The 18,008-nt window shown below is 36.6% G+C and overlaps 1 protein-coding gene across 1 annotated transcript; it reads right to left on the bottom strand.

Moving 5' to 3' along the window:
• Positions 1–4,283: 4,283 nt before the first annotated feature.
• LOC146002103 (uncharacterized) lies at positions 4,284–7,693 on the bottom strand. Its single transcript, XM_083139822.1, has 3 exons — positions 7,669–7,693; positions 5,392–5,472; positions 4,284–4,670 (listed from the first exon to the last, which is right to left on the bottom strand). The coding sequence occupies exons 1-3, from the start codon at positions 7,681–7,683 to the stop codon at positions 4,299–4,301; spliced, it is 468 nt and encodes a 155-aa protein (XP_082995948.1). The 5' UTR covers positions 7,684–7,693; the 3' UTR covers positions 4,284–4,298.
• Positions 7,694–18,008: the final 10,315 nt, after the last annotated feature.

The raw sequence follows: 18,008 nt of genomic DNA, 5'->3' as shown, positions 1-18,008 counted from the left end.
TACCCTGTTGTGTTGGTTCCCAGTCTTTCCGTTTAAATACCTGATATTTCGGCGTAGGTACTTGAAAAAAAAAATCGTTCCCAACCTCATGTTGAAACCAACAACCATGCCATGATTGTCGCCTTTTCTGTGAGACATCACCCTTACACAATTGGAATCCATGTTATTTTTTCAAAACCGGAAGTAACGTCCCCGTCTCCTCCGAACACGAAGGAAATTGTAAACATCCTGTGATTAGCCCCTATACCAACATTCGCATTTTTTCTCTGGTGCCGTTAGTGTGAAAGAACTTGGTTACCAATTTTTAAATGGAAATATAACACTTTCATTTCTATTTCATTATTGTATCTTCTTAGTGTACATACCAGATAACGAAAATAAAAGTTACTCGTATTTTTATATTAGTTCTAGTTATTCATACTCGTTCTTAGAAATTATATATTCCCCTGACATTTAGACCAGAGTGCTTAACATGTATAACATGTATACTCGATCCCTGGGCTTTCTGGAGCAAGCAAACGAGACAAAAAGTACGGCTGCAACTACCAGCTGTTAACAGCAGCGTGTACTGCTTCGCTGCGCCCACTCACTTTCTCTCCTTCTCTAACGTTGTGAGCTGTCTTGCGCAACAAATTTCCGGAATAGAGTATAGTTCATTGCAATTTATTTCATAGATACCTGTGATAATATGTCCAGTTTCATTATTGCTTGAACATTCAGGCGTGCACTTCTATCTAAGGTGTTGCTTCCTGTTGCAGCGAAAAGGGGAGCATATCCGTAAATGATTGTAGATGTAAACAGTGGCGCAGGAACAGGGTTACAGGTGTAAATTGTACGCCCCAAATACGGACCCCCCTAAATCGTGGATCCGAGTTGGAACCCTTGTTGTACACCCTAAAATAGTTTGAAAGATTCAGGGTGCTGCTGTAAAAGAAAAACGTATTTTCTAATACCTCGATAAAGTTTGTACCTTCCTTTCCAAAAAAATATTCGAACCACTGTAAACCTATCCTTGTATATTGTGATACTCTACATTAGTTCACGTCATCTGTGCTCTGGAAAACCATTTTCAGGGGATGAAAAATTGTTTAAAAGGAGTGCGAGAGAGGAATAAGATAGAGTTTAGTTTCAGGAAATCATCCTGCTGGCTAATGCTTCTTTTCATAACGCATCGGATCTGGATCTAAAGTTTAAATAGAATTATTTGCAGATTTTTCTATATCTTTTTATAAACTGTAGATCCAATTCCGATTAACCTATCTCAGCACAAAGTGAATATAGAAGAAGTGTTTGACAAACTTCTGAGTAGGGACCGAGACAAGGACAAGCACATACAATAACGAGAACGACCTCATCACACAGGAGTCTGGACTTGTCTCATCTCGTCATTGGTGCGTCGTTTCGGTGCTATAAACGTTCCAAAAAGCAGAAGTCTTCAAACCGACTATTCATATTACCCACCCATGGTAAATAAATTGTTTTCAATGTTTCAAGAGTTTCTCTAGGCATGCCAATTTCTTGCTTGATCCAAGAACTTATGAATTTCGGTCTTGCATATAGAATGGCGTTACTTTCAGTACTTGTAGAGCTGGGTGAGGCCTCTTTGAGGCCTGTGTTGTATCCTGTGTGTAAATGTCCTTCTCTAATCTCATCTTATCGTTACCACCATTCATCATGGTCTTCCCGATTGGCCACAGCTGGCAGAAAAACGAAGTAAAGAAAATTATTCAAGTGCTTGTAGAGAGTCGTAAAGTGCAGCTCATTCCAATGTAAATAACTACTTTGTCAAATCTTTTACGCACAGCATGATACGAAGCCAGTGGTCCCGAGTTCGAATCCCGGCATAAGTATGGGTGTTATTTGAGAGAGTCACCTCATTAATATCATCGTGCCAACACCCATCTACATCTTCGCGATTAGCCAAAGGTGACAGGAAAAGTGAAATAAAGTAAACCAAATCAATCAATCAATCAATCAAATCTTTTAAGCGGCCCTTGAAACTGGGACCTCTCGCGAGTGGATAGGGAACCATCACGATTTATTTCTTTTAAGACACAACAAAACATTATAGTTTTCAACTAGCGCTTGGATAGCATTAAACGACGAAGCAACGCAACATACATAAAAAAGCACGGCACAGTTTAATATTCGAAGAAAAGTGTTTGTGGAACACATAGAAACCTGAAACAATAACGAATACATGGCATCTATAAGAGACTAGTAATGGTATGCTAGACATCCCCAAAAAAATGCTTAACAATAATTGTATATACAGATATGGGGCTCTAAAATTATCTGAACTGGAACTCTATACGTGCGATACACAGAAGAGTTTACATATCTAGTGAGTGCGATATAATTATTCCTGGTTGGGATATGTTATTCATAACCAAGGTTGGAATGGTTCAAGGCAGAGGGTTGGAACCCACATTCCCATATCTCATTCAAATCGCATTCTGTATTGAAATAAATAGCTGCAGCTACATGTATGTTTGCTCGCGATTTTCATGTTTCAAACTTCTGATTTTCAGTTGCATTGAATTCCAAATGAGACTGGAACAAGGTCTAGACCTCCACATGTTTCGGAATGGTTGTGTTTTTAAAATAAATAAATAAAAGTGTTATATCCAAATATCCAAACAATCCATTAAAAAGCCGGAAATTTATGTGTATTGTTTTACAATGGAATTTTTTGCGTGCGTGTGTGTGTGTGTGTGTGTATATGTATGTGTGTGTGTATATATATATATATATATATATATATATATATATATACATATATTATTTACTTAACAGTGCTTAAAGACCATTTTATACTGAAACTGTGCAACAACAAGAAAACAAGACAATACAAGATGGCACAGAAAAAAAATGTTCCACGCATATTCTTAGCGATTTTCGGAAACTGCGTTCTGACAAGAAAATATCAATATATATGTTGTGTTGACGTGGTAAATTCCATTATAGAACAACATAGGCAAATTTCCTTTTTAAATAGAAAATTTACATAAATATATATATTTTTTAGAATTTATAATTATTTTAAAACCCACACACATACATGTCTATAATTTGTATGGAGATTGAATTTTGTACCTTACCAAATAACAAACGTTCCTGAGCCAATGTGGCATATAAATACACCAATATATATATATATATATATTTATATATTTATAATATAAATATATATATATATATATTAACATTTTATTACCTGGTATACCACTGTAGATGCTACCAATTCCGTACTGACATCAGCGCTCAAGTGCTCCAATGTAAGAATAGATTCTCAGAACAAATTTTCTTTCATTCGCTTTTAATTGCCAAGATCAAAACCTGCAATTGATTCGTTGAGTTTTATTATTTAATTTTTGATATTCCCTGTATACATTACAATGAATCAAGAAATATGTGTATCTCTTGAGTAGCTTTCGAAAACTCGTCGAATCCAAGATGGCGTCTTCAGTTGCATGAGAAAATGATTACGCGAGGGAGAGTGGCCTACAAATATGGATGTGGATAATCATGTGTTTCATATTTCTTTGGGGCAGGCCATGACACTATGAACATTATTGCAGTGACAGCACCAAAAGGAGACTGAGCGGTGGGCCTTCGCCAACCAGTCCCTCTCCCCTCCCAAAAAATTGGGAACACAGGATGCCTGAGAGGAGACCTTAAAGAATCATCTCCAACCTTGCTTAAGCCAGTCAACATAAAATCTAGGAAAGACAGTACGCTCTCAATCTCTCAGAGCCCACCAGTTGCACATATACCATGTCCCGACTATCTCCGGAGCAAGGGAACGAAAACAAGTCTCTGCGCAAGTAGTGACGCGAGACGGTTCCACCAATGGGCACGTCAGAGGGAACGAAATTGCGTGGAGAAGGCGAGAGCAACTGCATTCTTCGCAGCAATGTGTATTCCTTCATTCTGCCCACTCGATTTCCCCCCAACTTTCAAGACACTACTCCAAGTTTCAATCCCAACTAATTTTACATGGTGGATCCTTGGACACCGAGAAATAATCCTCCCTTACACAAAGTTGAATTGAATTTGCCTTACGCCATTGGTTGCATGGGCTACTAACAAAGTGAATTCTCAGCCACGGCTTACTAACTTTCCCAGCCATTAACCCTGATATCGGCTACTTTCCTCTCTTAGCAATGAATGATATTTATTCACTCATATGATTCAAAATGACATAATGAGGCACACTTATATTTTCTGCATACATGAGTCTATTTATTACATCATTTTTACAACAGAAGAAAATAGTCCACATAGAATATGAATATTTAACCATAGTAAGCTCCACCATAACCTCCAAGTCTACCGTAGCCTCCCAAGAGTCCTCCGTAGCCTCCCGAGAGTCCTCCGTAGCCTCCCGAGAGTCCTCCGTAGCCTCCTGAGAGTCCTCCGTAGCCTCCAATGCCTCCGACGCCTCCCAAGCGGCTGAACACGTGGACGTTGGGGCCAACTCTGCTTACAACGGCGTTGAAGCCGTTGACGTCATCAGCGCCGTACTTGACCAATCGGTGGCTGCCATCGGCTTCCACCAGACTGTATTGGCCACTCACCAATGGACCATCCCTCACCTCCACCTGGTTCTTGTGGTCTCCGGTCAGGGCATCGGACACAGAGTACCCGAAGTTGTATCTTGGGTAAGCCTAAATGAGAATGGAGTAATTTAAGTTATATAAACAATGAAACAGACATTCATACTGATATTAAAAGATTTCACAAGAAGATACTTTTACTATTTAGCAAACCTATACCACTTTCTGCATATTTTTTTTCTATTCTTAATTCTTATGCATATAATCTGAACACAGTAGTGCTATTACCTTTTCTCCAATTCCAGAAACAATACAAGGAAATAATAACTTTTGTTTCTAAAATAATATAATATTACACAACGTAAACATCTTTTGTGATTTGGCATTTGTACTCGAAACATATTCCTCATATTTTCAAAAATATTAAATTTTTATACTACTCTAATGTCCCTACTCATATCACATTTGTGGTTCAAACTTCTCTTGTAAGTACATAACATGTGCTATTTCCATTAAATTTACAGCGAATAATGTATGAAAATCTTGTAAATTCTTCAATTTTTGACACTTGTATCCGCATTTTACATTATTATAGCTACATTTAATAAAATTATAAGTTATTCATGTTGAATAATAATGCGGTATGTATGAGAATTTTACAGACATTCAAACAATGCTCAGATCAGATTCCCATCAGATTCTCCTATCAGATTCAATGATATTGGTTCAATGATATTGGTTCTAATGTTATATGTTTATACACAGTTGGTAACAGTTGATTATGTGTGTAATTTGAACTCCAAAAATATGTAGATATAAAACATATACTTACGTAATGATCAAGTCCACCGTAAGCGCCAATTGCGCCTATGGCACTAGTAGTAGCCACGAAAGCGGCGAGAGCAAGGATAATCTAAAAGAAGTGAAAACTGCAATTAATTATACAGTCCATTTGAGAACAAAATTTCCTATCTCAGCATATAATGAGCACTTTATCAAACTTTGACAAATATAGTCATAATACTTTCGTTATTGAAAATATTTTCCCACAGTTAGCATAATCAACATAATCTAGAAATTCCATCACTTTCAAAATTACAATGTTCCCCTCAAGATTAATATCTTGAAACAAAATTATGAACACAACGATGTCTAATTGTCTCCCTTATTCTCGTACGTCATTTTTCAGACCTTGTCTATTTCTTTGTCCTGTTAAAATGTAATACATTTCAAACTGAAATAAGAAATTCATAAAACTATATTCTAGAACTACAGAAAAGTTTTAAAAAATGGAAATTTCTTTTCTGTGTAACATACAGAGTAAGATTTTATTTATCTGTGCGCAGTATTGTATACATGGGTTCCCTTTGTCGGTAAGTTAATGAAGTAGTGAAATGAGAAAATGCATAAAATAAATTTGGCTATTTGTTTTCCAGAAGAATCTGAGATACCTATACTTGGATGTGAAAGGGCACAACAGTTATTGTTATCTGTTTCCTGTTTCATGCTGTAGGGCAGAATCAGAATGACATATTATTATCTTCGTGTGAAGATTATAATCGTACTTCCAGATAAAAGCACAACTGCATAGACGCAATGTGAAATAAATGTTAGCACCCAAAACTATCTGTGTGTCACACTATTTAGAAGTCACGACGAGTGCTTATCTAAATACAATTTTTTAACAATTTTGTGTTCTTTGGGTCGAATTTAATGATTCTTTGAAGATCAGGAAATACATAAACTATTGCTGCCGAACACTTGGATTGAGATTTACTTAGGAAGTGAAAGGAAGTAAATACTATTCAATTATCATTTATTCAAAACTTGAGTGGATGATGTTCATGACATAACTGTTATTATGGGGTATGTTAATAATGTAATGGGTGCCAATTAAAATCGGTATTATTGAAACGTTATTTTCACCGGAGCGAGCCATAAAGCATTAAGATAATGTAGTGAGTTACAAATTTCTGAAAACGCCATGCCATTCTCATTATATGAAAGCGCAACGGGAGGTTAGTTTGGATGTGTTAAGCAGCGTATGATAATGCACTAACAACAAAACGGCGTGTTACTTATTTTTCAGATGCCGTACGTTAGAAAAACAAAATATTTTATTCGGTATTATGCTATATTCTCTTCCTTGGTTATCAAGTATGACAAATTCCTCCATGTGCGTCGCAATCAACTAAAAATCCAGAAAATATATTAAGTGTTAAATATACACTTGTTATAAAGAGTCAAGCATTACCCATCTTCTAAGAAAATGAAAGAACTGTCATTCTGTATTATTATGTATTATTCTTTAATGCAATATATATCAGCAAAAAGCGATTAATTTGTGAAAACTGGAAGTTACATAATCAAGTACTAAAAAGGTGACCAACTTTCAGCCATGAATGTAAGCGAGATTTCCAAGTTTCGGCATTGAATTTACGGAGGATTTAGTCTCGACAAATTTAGTGCATTTTTAGCAGGCCGGCGTCACTGTAGCAAATGTTAATGGGGTGGATAATATTAAACGAAGGAATTAATTTACATTTTATATGATATACAGGCCATAAAGGAGAATAAATACAGCGGAAGCAAGCATCAATGAACTACTGCAAGATATTTTCTCACTGTCGTCCGCAGAAGCCAAAACGTGCAATATGTTGCAGTCAACTTGAAGTTTTGTTAGCCAAACTCATAATAAAGTATAAGGGAGAAATAGAATGCCAATACGAGAACCGATATAATAATAAAAAAGTGGCTCTAATACGGAAATTTTCGGGAATTTTCGGACATTTTCAGAGAGTTTTTCACATTAAGAACTACGCAGATATTAACCTTTTTTCAGTTTATATATTTACATTGGTGCTTCGAATTTCTGTATTCAACCTATATGTATTTCTTACACCCATTATTATATCTATTTCATTGGTTTATCAATGATCGTCATCGCAGAAATAATCTAGGAATGTTAACCAAAGAAGAAACTAAAGTAAGAACCCATACATCTTTTGCCTTCTGCTTTAGTAGTTGCAATTATAAAAATTCGTGAGAGTACGCGTTCAAACAAATTTTGAAATTCTCTTCCACCAAAACAAAATAAGCTATTACTTACTGCAAAACTGTTCATGATGAGACGATGTTTCTAACTTATTCAATACCTGTTACACATGTGAGTATATATACTCCTTGAAATGTGGAAGAGAAATCCATTTTCCGATGGTCCTAATTACACACCGATTGAAGAAAAATGTTTGGAATGTCAATGTCATGAATTGAGAAAAAATTGAGAAAGTTTGGCAACTTTCAAATCCTTGTTTCTACTTCCAGCAATAAATTCGCAGATTGTACTTCATATAACGTTTAACTCTTTTGGATATATTTGAATCTGAGATTAGTTTAAAGTACACCTTGCATGTGTATCGAATAACTCGTCTGTAATACAGCTAATCTTTATGCCACCTTACCTGGCTCTAAAAGTTTGGTATGAGAAGGAAGAATGTACTATAATATCCGTAAATTATGAATATGAAGTGGTACAAATGTTGCCCTAATTTCTGAATATTTCTTTGCTATGATATGCGTATTTATGATTTCATTTTGAGAGAAATTTGTATGCTACTTATTTGTATATGTATATATGTGTTACCAGTTAGTAAACTAAACTATTACCTTGGGGCTCTAAGTATCTTAGAACATTAGTTCTAACCTATGCCATTACATCTTAAGATAATATTTACTCGAAATTAGGAACACTTAGTATATTTATATTCTAAGATAAACCAAACTCTAAACAAAAAGAGCTATCAAAAAAGTAACACTAAGAACTTGACGAAATTTCTATTGGCAAGTTCAATCTTGAGGTCCATCTAACATACATGCAAATTTCTTCTGAACACTTTAATAAATGTAAAATATCAGCACTATGTCATGAAAACTTAAGTGTAAAACAGCCTGCTGTTGTCTGGGCTCGGTGAGGATAGTAAGTTTGACAATGGTGTCCTTCTTAAGTCCACAAGCGTGCATACTTTTCGGCAGGAAAATCTTTGATGACTGGACAACTAATGGACAGGAATTATTTTTTAATTGTATTTCTTATATAGTTAAGAAATGGTACAATAATGCTTCCAATTCTATTTCCTATGAGGAGTGTTAAGAACATCCCTGGAAGGGATCAAAATTAATGTTATTTTGCAGGGGATAAACATTTTTGTGGGTAGGAAATTCCCGGCATCCCCCCGTTAATACGCGCACTGATGATTTGGCAGTAAATAGGCCAGACAAATGCTGCGCTCTCCTTGTGTGGTCACTGCTTCTGCATGTTTCTCAACACTATTTTATTACTTGCCATGAAAATGTATACACGTCAGATTGGGTACATAAATTTCCCTCTACATCAGTGCATACAAAATCAATTTCATTGTATAAGATCGAACATTCATCCAGAAGCAATACGCGAGCTTGATAAGGGGCAAAAACGCCGCTTTCAATAGGCGAGCCTCCCATCAAAAAAGAAAAGCTAGATAAATAAGTATGATACATGTGCATACATGTGTGGTATTCAGGTGTACTATGTTAAATTAAATACCCTCTCCAAAAATCTCTTCAGTCTGTTTTATGCAAATTAAAGCTAATCTTCACGTTCAATTTAAAGAGGTAATAGAAATGACTCACTCCAAAAATAAAATCCCGAAATATCCACGTCTATATCCAAGGGGCATGGGGGCACAGGCCACTCCCCCAAATTTTCGAAACTAAAGTGAAATTTACAATAAGGAAAATTCAATTTGGATAATTATGTTTATTAATTTTTGAATCTTACAAGCACATGGGCAACATGTTTCTTTCACTACTAACCTTAATTACCTTCGTCAAGAATTTGGAATCAATTTGAAGAAATTGAACAACTTGTGAAGCGCTTACAGATACATATCTGTACTTTTGAGAAATGTAAGAATATGAGAAGAAACGATGTAATGATGAAAGTTCGTCGAACGTTTCCTAAAACATTTTTGTCGTGGTATTGTTGATGTTGGTGACGTTGAACAAATTAAGTGAAATATTGAGTTTATGAGAGTTTGTTACAGCATCATAGACCATTATAGAAGCCGAAATAGAAAATCACAGCTATCTGATTTGGTAAAGTACTGTACCAAACAACACAAAAAAGTTGAAAAATTGTCACTTGTTATGTTAAGTTATAACAAAGACTCGGATTCAGATGACATTTTACTAAAATTTCCAACGTACAATAATAGCTAACTGCCACTGGAATTGCCAAGTATTAGGATTTAAATAGCCTTATGTAGTCCAAATTTGTGTTTAGAAGGTTTACTACTATTCTTATATATAGAGCAGAAAAAATAAATTACATACGATCAGGTTTTCTTGTCTAACTATAATAAATTTAGCTGAAACATTCGAATTCTTGATCACATATGAAGTAGAGTTTTAATTGATTGATTGATTTGCTTTATTTTACTTCGTTTTTGAGCCACTTTTGGCTAATTTGCAAAGATGGGATTCGAACCCGTCCCGTAGAGCGATGTGCTAACCACTCCGACACGGGGACCGGCTAGAGAATTTTGATTTAAATTCGTTGTTAATAAATAGTCATAACTAATACAGTCAACAGGTACGTAATTGAACGGAATAACATTAGATATGGATGAAACTTGAATACTTGTACGAAAATAGCGTAGTGCAATGTTCGGTCAATAAAGAGTTTATAGACATTTCATCAAATACAAAAAGTTAATTATTATCATTATAATGACTTTTCCTGGCTTCAGTTTTATCAACCTTATATGCAACAATATAAAACAAATAGCATCTCGTTCCCACGTTTGTAAATGCAGCCCACTAGTCCCTATCATGGTTTAAAATTTCCAAAATATGATAATCTAGAAAGTCACCGCTCCCTCCCCTCTATAGTTGAGCGACAATGAACCTATACTCCATCCAGGGAAACTATGGAGCAAGCGAACGAAAACAAGTCTATGCGCAAGTAGTGACTCGAAAGTGGTCGACCAATAAACACATGAGCGGAACAGAATTTCGTAGATTAGGGAGAGCGAGTGCAGTTAATGGTTTCACACTTTCAGTTTCTCCCTTACTCTACCGTTATGCGCAAAGCTTGCTCCACAGATTCCCGAGACAGAGTATAGAAAGATCATACATGGAGTTTGGGACCCGAGCGATATTTTCCGGCCGTGTCGCACACAATTTGTTTTCTCATGAGGATTGGATTTCACGCCTACAATGTATATGTTCCCTACGGACGTGATGTATGACCTTCAAAGGATAGGATCACTATAATTTTCTTTTAAACTTGAGCTCAAAGGTGTGCAGATGGTCATGAAAGTGTCACAGAATACATATTCATTGAAGAATCATTTAATTGTAAACGACGATTTGACATCTTAAAGAATATTGGCACTGAAAATGACTGCAAATCGCAACGATGCTAACAGGCTGCTGTTGTGGCTTACTATGAGCTTCTATCTGTATTAGAAAACTAGCTGTATCCTCTTTGAGTGGCAGAGAGATAGTGTACACTCACTCCGCAATGAAGTCATCATCTTTTAGATGTCATACAAGCTCGGTCTTATTTTTTGGAAAGATCCTACTTATTCAAAAATGTAGAGTTAAAGCAGATCAAGAATCCTAAGTCTGAGAATCTAAACATTCTTTCTTGCATATTTCAGTCGTCAATTTGATGATCCTTTGAAAATTCCTTCTCAAGTATTCATCGGAAGAATTCATCGAACGTAACCCATATATTGATAGATGAAAAGTTACTTTAAGTAAATTAACTGCTGTATAATGAAATATTTGTTATCACTCGTCTGCTGACATTTTAACCACACATACTGACCAAAATGCTCAACTTCAGCTGAACCTTCCCCCTCCTCCTAGACACGGAGTGTACGCCACTATATGTTTAGTTCACAATCATCATTTTCTCCTCAGACACTAACGACTTCCTTCTTTGACAAAACACTCTTATTTGGGCGAATGAAATGTAATAGCTTAAAACTTGCCAAGCTACATTCTGATACAGGACTCTTAATTTGGTATCACCTAACTTCAGAATCGAATCCAAACGAGAGGTCGACTGATTAATTATATTGTTGTTTTAAGTTGCTTTATGTACATAAAGGTTAATCGGGATTGGACCTACAGTTAAAAGTGGGAACCCAACCAGTATGCTTCCACTGGGTATCTATACCGAGACCCCTTCATTACAAGGCGTCATGCGAGAGGCTACGAACTACATACACGTTCGTTCTGTATAACCTCCTTGGCTTACATTAAAATTCATGATTTATTTTATTATTAAAATACGAGAAAGTAACAAGAAATGCGTAATATGAGCTCCACTATGTACTAAAAACACACTTATATGCAATATTTCTCGTTACGAATCCTTCCATGACATTTGTTCAAGTTGAGATTAGTTTTTTGTGTTTCTACATTCTTTGAAAAGCATCGTCAGAAACCATGACAATACAATAATGGAAATATGATTTTTAATGAGAATTTATTGCATTATAACCCTTCACCAACTTCAGATTACTGTTGCCACACATTAGGATATAAAATTCAGTAGACACTTTTAATTGGAACTCCAAGAGGACAAAAAAATTTCGAAATATCCAAAATGCGAATTAACAGAAACATGTATCATTAAACATGATTTCACCTAGGTAATGATCGATTACTGCATCAAACGATATGCCTTGGCAAGGGCTCTATGAAACTGTGCAAGTATCGTTCTCACCAGAATAGGTCGATAGTGGGTTTCTGAAATAAAATTTTCAATTATGATTCACCGTTTTTATGTGCTAATAACTTTATGTATCATATTACATGTACCATTAGCACAGATTACATATGATATCACATAACATACGGTTACGTACATAGGTTACAGTTGTTTTCATTATATGATGTGAGGATTTAACTTATATTATGTTAGAATAATCAGTCTTGTTTGTCTTCGTCAAATTGATTTAAATGCTTTGGTTGCTTATTGGTTGGATGTAGTCTATGTCATGAAAGAGATAAATAAATGTGATAGAAATGGAGTTAAATCACACAACAATGATATTTTGTTATAGGCCTAGTGAATCGTTACTTGTTTGTAAAGATTGATTATATTATACTGTTTGCTGAATGGAGTAGGGTTTTTATATTTTAAATTCAAATGTAGAGGTAAATATGATTAGTAAGATGTTGGATTAAGTCCCCAATGAGGACAAAAAAAACATGAAATAAATAGTTGACTTTCTTGAATATCTACAGATGGGTTTAGTAGCATAAGTCAGCACTTGAAATAAATAAGCCTCAATTAGTCTGCAAATATGTGCATATTGACCAGAAATTATCGTTCTACAAAGCATTTATTAGGCAGTTACTTGAATGTTGTTCCTCTGTATTTATGGGATTAACAGAATTAACACCATGAAACTGAGGCAAATGAATTAGTCTATTCATAGTGTAAGAAATACGCGCACACAACTTCACGTGCAAGCAGAGAAGACCAGACGAAAATATGCATTTCTTAAATAAAAAGAAAATTCAATTAGCACACACAACCACTTACAAAGCGTTCATTTCCTTGCGAGGCCGAGATATCGGTAAAAGTATGGCACGCGGCGCTAGCGGAGATAACGACAATGTCGACCAGTAACGTCCCGCTTAAGTTTACCCTCGAAAGCGTTTTACTTCGCTCGGAATCGTTTGGAGGTTTCGAATGTCCAACACTGTATCAAGATTACGTTGCAGACTAAACCGTTAAAAGTCAATGGTTTTCGTGAGCATTGTGTGCAATCTGAAAGCTCCGAGCTTGAGTTGTTCTTTCCTTCGCGACTGCATGTGCCCTGGACAGTGCTGCGAATGGAGTGAGGAACAGACCTTGAACCAAGAGCGTGTTAATTTCGTACTGTGTGAAAGAGTGTGGTTTATGGTTACTTGCCGTACTACTTCTTTGTCTAATTGCAGTGTGTGCGTTGTGTGTAAGTGATGCGATTGAAATGCCAGCTGCAAAGTTCACGTTCACTTTTGCGTGTGAATCAAAATTTCATCAAACTATGCCAGAAATGTGTGAATGTAGGTGGAGAGCACTTTGAACAACTCTTATAACACAGGTTAGTGGTCGTGTTGCAATATTAACATAAATATCTGCATGCTAAAGATATGTCCATAAAAATAAGCGGGACGTTACTGGTCGAGAAAGTCGGCATCTTCGCTGGCGTTGTCCGCCACACTTCTCCCGATCTCTCGGCCTCGCAAAGAAATAGACGTATGGTATAATGTAGTCTATGATCTAATAATTACAATAGTTTCCGTGTTCCGAAATGCAACAAGGCAACACAATGATGAAAATCCTTATCATCTCTGCCAAGTAAAGGGTGGAATCAACTGCCGGTAAACTACAGAAAGGAGACAAACTTTGCCAAATTTAAACAACAAATTAGTACGTTAATCTGAATACTGACATCGTGCTTCATTTATCTCATTCCCCCCTTCACATAGACTAGTTACATACTTTTCATACTTACTTACTTTTTTCTCTTATGTTTTTTTAATTCCTATCAATCCCTAAGATTAGATGTTTATTTTATTAAGTCTCTCTGAATGCTTCACGTTGACTAGGGCATTCACTTGTTTTTCTCAGTTGTCTCAGCCTCTGAGGCATGTAAACAATACATACTCGTATAATTTTCTATATTCTGTACATTTAAAAACAATTACCACAACTGTACATTAATTCATGTAGGGCAAAAAGTCTGTTTTTATAGTTATCGTACTTCAAAAAATAATAAATTGTATTAATACAAAGTACAAAGATACAAAAGGAAGAATCAAAAAAAAATGGAAAACTTGCGTTGAAGCCAAAAAGGGTGGAGGAATTTAAACCTGATAAATTAGAATATGCTATTTGATTTCAACAAATTTAATGTAAATTCCAAGTAATTTTACAAATTAAAATTACATTTCACCGTATCCATAATTTGCTTCGGAGTTTTCAGGAAGCAAAATCGGTGTCGCAGGAGAAGAGGAGCTGGCTTCGGTTGATTATTTGTGTATGTAAAAGGTATGTCCAAATGAAAAGGAGACTACGGTTATATCTAAAGAATATCATATTACAGAATATTTGCATTACATAATATGTGAAGTATAGTTAATGTGTAACATAATACCTACACATAATTGCCATTGAAATTGATGCACTGATTCCAATGCGTAGGAAGGGAGTGGATGGCTTCAATGTAGAAACTCCTGGGTTGCTTACGGATCCAGTTTTCCACGGTGCTCTGCACTTCCTTGTCACAGGTTAATAGTTGACCTTTCAGTGATTGTTTTAAAGACTCAACAACGTGTTGCAGTACCGTTCAGAGTTCACTGTTTTACCCCGTTCCAGCCAGTTAATAAGTAGAGGACCTTCATTCCAAATTGAATTACAGCTCTCTGCGCTGATCGGGAGGAATCCATAATGCACCGTCCACGCAAAACAACTCTCGCCAACTGAGGAAACGGCAGGCTAAGCCGTTCGCTACACCTGCAAACTGGGACAGACACCGCACCATCTCTCGGCAAACATATTTTCCTTCTTCGATTAGATACAATGCCGCTACAGCAAAGGTCTCCTTTTCATTTTTGTTATTTGTTATTTGTTACTTGTTATTTGTTATTCTACAGCGTACTTCTAACTCTCTAGGTAATTTGCGGAGATGGGGAAGAAATGGATCACAGTTCAATGCATGTCTCACTCATAACTTGAGAGAAGCATACTTTACTTTGTAGCACCTTATGCAACCACGAACGCTATTAGGTAAAATCATTTACTGAATGTATGCATCTCGTATCAATGTGTTCATTTTACATGGGCCATTTCATGAATAATGCACAGTGTGGCAACACTGCGGAGTGTATGATGCAACCGAAGTAAGACTGGCGTAATTTTACCTTGAGGGCATGACGCAGCCAGTTGTGTGTTTGTGAGCTCTCTACTTTACATAGCGTGACTGTGAGACGGATTGGAAATAGAAGCTGCAGGTGTCTCGGGTCCTGTTACAGTTGACGATCAAAGGTCGTACATTAAAATTGAAACTCTAAGTGGCAAAATCCCGACAGAAATCCACAGAGCGTTACTGGAAGTGTGCGGCGAATCAACATTGAACCGTACGTAGTACAGTGTCGTGTTGGTTAAATCGTTTTCATAGTGGTCGTGTGAGTATACAGGATAATGCAAGACCAGGAAGGCCAAAATCAACAACTGATGGACGATGTGTGGAACTCGTGGCAGCAACTCTAGAAGAAGATCGTCGTGCAACTTGTGAAGAACTTTCTGACGCCCCAGGGATCCCACCGACGTCTGTATATGTATATCGCATTTTGATCAATGATTTAGGGAAGAGGAAAATTTCGGAGCGCTGGGTCTCCCACTTCTTGACAGCTGCACAGAAGAAGACACGGCTGAGCAATGCAACTGCGCTGAAACAAAGATTCAACGTTGAAGGAGGCATTCTTGCATCGGATTGTTGCTATTGATGAAACGTGGATCAGGGACTTTTAATCGGAACTGAAAATGCAGTCAAACGAGTGGAGAGTTTCATCTTCCTCACAACCCAAACAAATTCGACATGCATAATCAAAATTCAAACAAATGATGATTTTTTCTTATGATCATCAGGGAGTATTCCTCACAGAGTTCCAAGTGGCGCACGTGTCACAGCAGTGTATTACCGTGATTTCTTGCAAAATCTGCGAAGAAAAATGCACAAAACACACCCTCAGCTACTCGAGGCTGGTCCACTCATCCTTCAAGATAACGCTCGACCGCATATCGGCATGTCGTCAATGAAAAAATAGGCGATTACGGTTGGGATGTGATACCCTATGCTCCGTATAGTCTAGACATGAGACCCCCTGACTTCGACCTCTTTCCAAGTTGAAACTCCCTTTGCGTGGACGTCGTTTTTCATATATGGGAGAGCTTTCTACTGCCGTTACTCGAGCCATTTGACAGCTGAACAAGGATGGCGTATTGGATGGCATACAGAAGCTTCCTCGACGTTGGGATTCGGTCATTGCGAAGTAGGGAGACTACATTGAAGGACTGTGAAGATACATCGCCGGCACAGCAACATACGGGTGAGTAATAAATTAGTGTACATTATTTATGAAATGACCCATGTATTTAAAATATGAATTGAATGCCTCATTCTAAATATCAACAAACCATTATATTTGAAATACTACCCGTCTCACTCCTCGCTGTTCATTGAAGTATTTTCCAAATGTCCAAAAAAAAAAATGAAAGAGAAATGTAAAACGTTTTAAACCTAAAACTCAAAGTATCATCAATTAAATAATTATATGTCCATTTAAGTTAAAGTGTTTGTTGTAAGTCCACTTTATGCGTACTAAGGTTAATCGAGACTAGACCTACAGTTTAAAATGGGATCAGAACCACTATGTGCCTCCACCTTAATTACAAGGCGACGACGATTCCACTACACCATCGAGGAGGTCACTAAATAATTATATGTTTTTCTTTAAATAAAATTAAATAAATTTTGAAGTTGTCTCACATTAGTCGTTTCTGAAAAAGAATAAATGAAGAAGCACACTAATTTTTCTTGAATATACGATTTTATTTATTACGCGTCATTAGTTTTACAATAATATATTTCGTAAATTAAGATTATTAACCATAGAAAGCTGCACCATAGCCTCCAAGCCCAGCATAGCCCAGTCCGTAGCCTCCGGAGAGTACTCCGTAGCCTCTTGATAGTCCTCCATAACCTCCCGAGAGTCCACCGTAGCCTCCGACACCTCCCAAGCGGCTGAACACGTGGACGTTGGGGCCAACTCTGCTCACAACGGCGTTGAAGCCGTTGACGTCATCAGCGCCGTACTTGACCAATCGGTGGCTGCCATCGGCTTCCACAAGACTGTATTGGCCACTCACCAATGGACCGTCCCTCACCTCCACCTGGTTCTTGTGATCTCCGGTCAGGGCATCGGACACAGAGTAACCGAAGTTGTATTTTGGGTAGGCCTAAATTATAGTTAGATATATTGAATGAATGATAAGAGGAATGCAAGAAATGAAAATGGAAGTATATAAAGTTACTAGTATTAATTCGATTTCATATTGAAGAGATTTTAACAAATCAGTAAACATACACAGCTTTCTGCAAAGTTTAAAACTATCCCCGTATAAATAACACCCATTGTAGTAAAATTATAATTTTCTCAATCCCTGATATAAAACATCTATAGTAAAGGAAATAACAATTACATATTGCGTTTCTAAAATGAATAGCATTTCAAAATTATGTTTTCATGCATTCCTTATTTTGTTAATATCATCTTTGGTTTGTAACTTTGGCAACTGATAAATTACTAACCGTGCAAACCGATTGAATATTTTGATGTTTG

This window comes from Lepisma saccharinum, chromosome 18 (assembly GCF_977018435.1).
Source record: "Lepisma saccharinum chromosome 18, izLepSacc3.1, whole genome shotgun sequence".
NCBI lineage: Eukaryota > Metazoa > Arthropoda > Insecta > Zygentoma > Lepismatidae > Lepisma > Lepisma saccharinum.
Note: the sequence above shows the minus strand (reverse complement) of the source record. Positions and strands in the feature narration are given on the sequence as shown.